Source organism: Populus euphratica, unplaced genomic scaffold, assembly GCF_000495115.2.
Source record: "Populus euphratica unplaced genomic scaffold, PopEup_1.0 scaffold802.1, whole genome shotgun sequence".
Classification (NCBI taxonomy): domain Eukaryota; kingdom Viridiplantae; phylum Streptophyta; class Magnoliopsida; order Malpighiales; family Salicaceae; genus Populus; species Populus euphratica.
This window is the reverse complement of record NW_011500325.1, coordinates 129,538-134,589: the sequence shown is the minus strand read 5'-3', so window position 1 is coordinate 134,589 and position 5,052 is coordinate 129,538. Positions and strand designations below refer to the sequence as shown.

General features: G+C 36.2%; 1 protein-coding gene across 1 annotated transcript; it reads right to left on the bottom strand.

Moving 5' to 3' along the window:
• Positions 1-2,386: 2,386 nt before the first annotated feature.
• LOC105113627 (potassium channel AKT1-like) lies at positions 2,387-4,844 on the bottom strand. The gene is made up of 5 exons (XM_011009874.1): positions 4,315-4,844; positions 3,435-3,800; positions 3,284-3,341; positions 2,863-3,180; positions 2,387-2,705 (listed from the first exon to the last, which is right to left on the bottom strand). Exons 1-5 carry the CDS (start codon positions 4,551-4,553, stop codon positions 2,394-2,396), a joined length of 1,293 nt encoding a protein of 430 aa, XP_011008176.1. The 5' UTR covers positions 4,554-4,844; the 3' UTR covers positions 2,387-2,393.
• Between the last annotated feature and the right edge of the window lie 208 nt (positions 4,845-5,052).

Sequence of the window (5,052 nt, the reverse complement as noted above, 5' to 3'; positions counted from 1 at the left end):
ACAGTAACCACCCCCCTCCTTCATTTGCTGCAGAACGTGAATTAATTCACGTTCTGCAGCAAATGAAGGAGGGGGGGCTGGTTACTGTAACCAACCCATTTGGTTTTGGGCTGAGTCCGGCCTAACCCACTGATCTGGGCCGAGTCCGGCCCAATTAATAAAAAAATTAATTTTTTTATATTTTTATATTTTTCTCTTTTTATTATTTATGCCTTTTTTGCTTAGTATTGGTCTATATTTTTGTCAAAAAAAAAATATATAAAAATACGGTATTAAAAATACCCGAGTTTTTTTATCAACTAAAAAAAAATTAAAATCAACAAAAAAAAATGTTTTTGTGCATACGGCCAAGTGTCTCAAAGCTACAAAAAAAAAAAATCATATTGTATTTTTCATACATCAAAAACAATATTTTAGCATGCATTTTGGCTTTAATAACCAGTTTATTAAAGTCAAGAGAACATTGGCCAAAATATCAAAAACAATAAAAAAAATTTTGTTTTGTTTAGTATCAGGGATTATGAGGTTATACGTAACACGTATTCTTGATTTTAAAAGTTTCTTTGGTTTTAGATACACATATAATTAGATACCACAACATGATTTCATATTTTATCAGACAAAACAATGCAGCCTACCTTAGGTAGGGCGTAGTCGGGGTGCTAATACCTTCCCTTTACGCAACCAGTCTCCGTACCCGATCTCTAAAGACCAGTTAGGGTTCCTAGTTACCAGAATACTAGGTGGCGACTCCCATTCAATGTTTTCACTGATAAGAGACAAGAATTCCTTGTCTCTTCATATCTTACTAGAAATACACCACATCCCATCGTTAGCATGGATGGTGGATGATCGTCGCGATGCCGCACACGTGCGACAATCTTGATGAAAAAAATAATGAATGTTAGACTTGATTAACTAGTCAGGTTAGGAATAGTTAATGATATCAATAGACGATGTTGGTATCGATAAACCTAAGATAATTTAATTAACTTCCCAAGAAGGAGCTTGACACGACGAAAAGATTGATATCTTCTCCCAAGTGCAGGAGTGTTAAAGTTTAATGACACTACTTACCTCATTATTGGGAATGAATCTTTAAAATATTTGATCAGGACAATATTTGAATAAGTTAGGGTCATCACAATAAAAGCTCTTCACTTCGTTCAAAAACTTTTCTTTGTCTTGGGTACTCCAACCAGCTGGCAAATCTCCTAAAGCAAGAAAATTAATATTTTTATCATACCAAGGCATTGAACTAAGAGAAAGTAAGGATTTGTTAGGAAAGTAATCATCGATTGGTGTGATGTCAGATGTCGAATCTGTTGTCACTGTTGACAAAAGATTCGCATCAACATTTTCGGTGCTTGTTTCATTCGTGATTTCTTCCTCAGAATAAACCATTTGCAAATCTTCAGTTTCATCCAATTCATTTTTACTTAAAGTAGATTCAAGTTGATCATAAACTAATTCATCAATATGATCTACTTCTTGTAAATCATTATCATCTCCAGGTTGCTTGCAAATGTTGAAAATATTCATCTCCAATGTCATGTTTCCAAATGATAGCTTCATCAGTCCATTCCTACAATTAATCAATGCGTTAGAGGTTGCAAGAAACGGACGTCCTAAAATAACAGGAAATGAATTACATGCTTCAACAGGTTCTGTGTCCAAGACAATAAAATCCACAGGATAAATGAATTTATCGACTTGTACTAACACATCTTCAATTATTCCTCTAGGCACTTTTACAGATCTATCGGCAAGTAAAAGAGATATAGAAGTTGGTTTTAACTCACCTAGATTGAGACTCTGAAAAACTGAATATGGAAGTAAATTCACACTAGCACCAAGATCAAGTAAGGCTCTTTCAATTTTATGCTCTCCAATAAAGCAAGAAATTGTAGGACAACCAGGGTCTTTATATTTCAAAGCATTATTATTCTGAAGAATAGCACTTACTTGTTCGGCTAGAAAGGCTTTCTTTTTCACATTCAGTTTCCTCTTCACAGTGCATAGATCTTTCAAAAATTTAGCATAGGAAGGAACCTGTTTAATAGCATCCAGCAAAGGTATATTGATCCTTACCTGTTTGAAAATTTCATAAATTTCAGAATTGTGATTGACTTTCCTTTGTTTGGTCATGGCTTGAGGAAATGGAAGTGCTGGCGGTGAATCAGTCGTTTCTTTGCAATTTTCAGATTCAACCCCTTCCTTACCCTCAAAGATTGACTCATCATCTTTCTCATAAGGTTCAAGAGAGGGTTTTTCAATAACCTTACCACTGCGCAGAGTAGTGACTGATTTGACTTGATCCATGTGTTGGCTTCCGGAACTACTTGTTTTTTTTATGAGCATCAAATGAACACAATTAACGGCTTCCTCCACCTCTAAAACAGGAAAAAGTTTCCAAATTTCTTCCATAATCCATCAAGAAGATGAAGTAAAAGAATTACCAGCTGAAAGAGCAGGTCATTTGATACCCCACGAAACAAGTACACTTTATCCACAAGTGAATAAAAGAGATAGTTAGAAATGCTCGATCGAATTGCTTTAGGAAGAGAACCAATGGTCTCTTGTTGATGCAATCCCTCCGAGTCGGTTCTGTACTTCAAACATAAATGAGCAAGCATCTGTTCTTGTAACCGAATCGGAAGGCGGTTCCTTTGTGCAAAACTTGAGACAGCTTGGATAGTATCTCTCTGAAAATTCCATGCAAGTAATGTCAATAGTCTAAAAAAGCTTTAATACACTTGAAAACCAAATGATTAAGGTAGAGATAATTCATTTAATCAGTTACAGAATCTACCACAGGCTTGCTAGGCAAGCAAAACACAGATCGTAAGACAAGTTACTCACAAATTGCCTTGTTCGGAATGTGGCATGGACAACCAAATTGGTCATGTTTCCAATCAAATATGATGTCAGTCCAAGATTAAACATCATGTAGAACATGACGAATATCATCTCCTGCGGATTGACAGCATGCAAATCACCATATCCAGTGGTAGAGAGCGTGGTTGTAGACCAGTAAAGTGATTTGACATAACGAATCCACAGGCTCTCTCCATGAAAATCTTCCCAAACGGATCCGATCCATGTTTTACTTGGATCCTTGTAATTTACAGCAATGCGATAGTAGAAGCAACCGGCCATGTGAACTACAAATAGAGTAACCTACAATTACATCATGATCCTATAAGATGGATAGTTTTTTCAAGAAGCTCAAATATTTTATCAAAATTACCGAATTGAATTTTTAATGAGTGTATATACTCACACATATGAGCTTCACGCATCGAACCACAAAGTAATTGTAGTTCCTATCCTTTTCCAATCTGATGTAATTAATGAGAACAGTGAGAACAATGCTTAATATATTCAATTGCAGCTGTAAATGAAGCTGAAGGCTGAAGATAGCATTTAATTACCTTGAAAAGAATTTACTAACTCGCCGGAGACGCCAGAGGCGAAGCATGCTAAAGTACCCGTATGACTGAAGTTTATCAGGCAATATTTCCCTGATAAGCTCAGATGGGATTGTAGAGATAACATCAAGGACCAACCACGATTTTGTATACCTCCAAGCAATCTTTTTCCGGTTATCAACTAGTAGATATGAACTTTTGTCAAGGTATGCAACAAAGAAGGTCAAAACAATATCAATGGCAAAAAATCCGTTGACAACATTATCTGTTATGGCCAGACCCCCACTAGGTTTGCTAAGGTAACCAAACTCAAACGGAGACACCCATGCCGTGTAGAAAACTAGAAATACCAAGAAAGTATCCCATAATCTGCATTGTCAAACATTAAACATTCATTGTTCAGCTATAACAAAACATGGAGAAGGGTATCACAAATTAAACCTGCAATTCAAGAAAAAAAGGCGTTGATCATTAGCTCAACTATAGGAAAGAACATTGAGAAATATCACAATTAAGAGCAACTAATTTCCAACCACATAATATCTCAAAATTAGTGGTAGGATAAATGATGATCCGACCTTGTTCATGTAGACCAAACCCATCACATTACTCGAATCATTGCAACAACAGTTTTAGTCCACATTATATATCCTATGCATGAGGATGGGTGCCTTCATATTTTCATGAGATTTGAAAGTGTAGGACCATCATGGTTTTGGATTGTTTTTGCAAAACCATGGTTTAACACATCTTGGAATTCCAAGACCACTCATTTTTGTTATCATTATGAAGTTTGAAATTCCAAGGCATCTTTCTTCTGATTCAAAATAACCAGATACTTTTTTCATTATCATATCATAATTAAAAAAACTAATGCAATAACCTGTAGCGAGGGTCGAAGGGAGAGAGAATGTAGCGACGGAGAATGACCCGGCGGTTGCTACGAGCGGTGGCACCTAGAGAAGGGAGAATCTCACCGGTAAGGCTAAAATGGCTGGCATCGTCTCCTGATAATTCATCATGTTCTTTGTCACGTATTCCATTATTCCCTTGTTCACTTCCGTGAAGGCTTCCATTGTCCAGCCCCCCTTGACCACAGAACAACACCCTCTTCTTCGTCATTCAAATAACGTTAGAATCAAGAAAACTTAAAAGAAAAGGAAAACAAGAAGAGCCCAACAACGCCCTTTTCTTTGTTTCTTTTTTGGAAAGACATACGTAGTAGGTACAGGGATTTGTGCTAGGACACTGCCATTGTTGTTGTTATTGTTTACAGGTCTCTTTCTAACTTTGGGTGGCTGTGTGCTGTATTCTCAGTGTTTTTTATGGATTGGTGGCAGCGGCCGTCGTGACTGGAAATCTTTCCGTTTCACCTGCACTTATGGCGCTTGTCCCTCCATACTTATCCTATTTAATTCTTGTGATTGTTTTTTTTTTTTAATTTTATTTATTATCATTTTATTGCATTTGTTTTTTTAATTCAATTTTGGTCTTTATTTTTTTATTGCTATTATCTTATAAACGTGAAAGTTGTAGGCAATTTTCTCAACATTCTTGTGTTAAACATTCAACTCATTTGGACTTCTAGAACTCCAGATATGGCCAAAATACCGAACAGTGC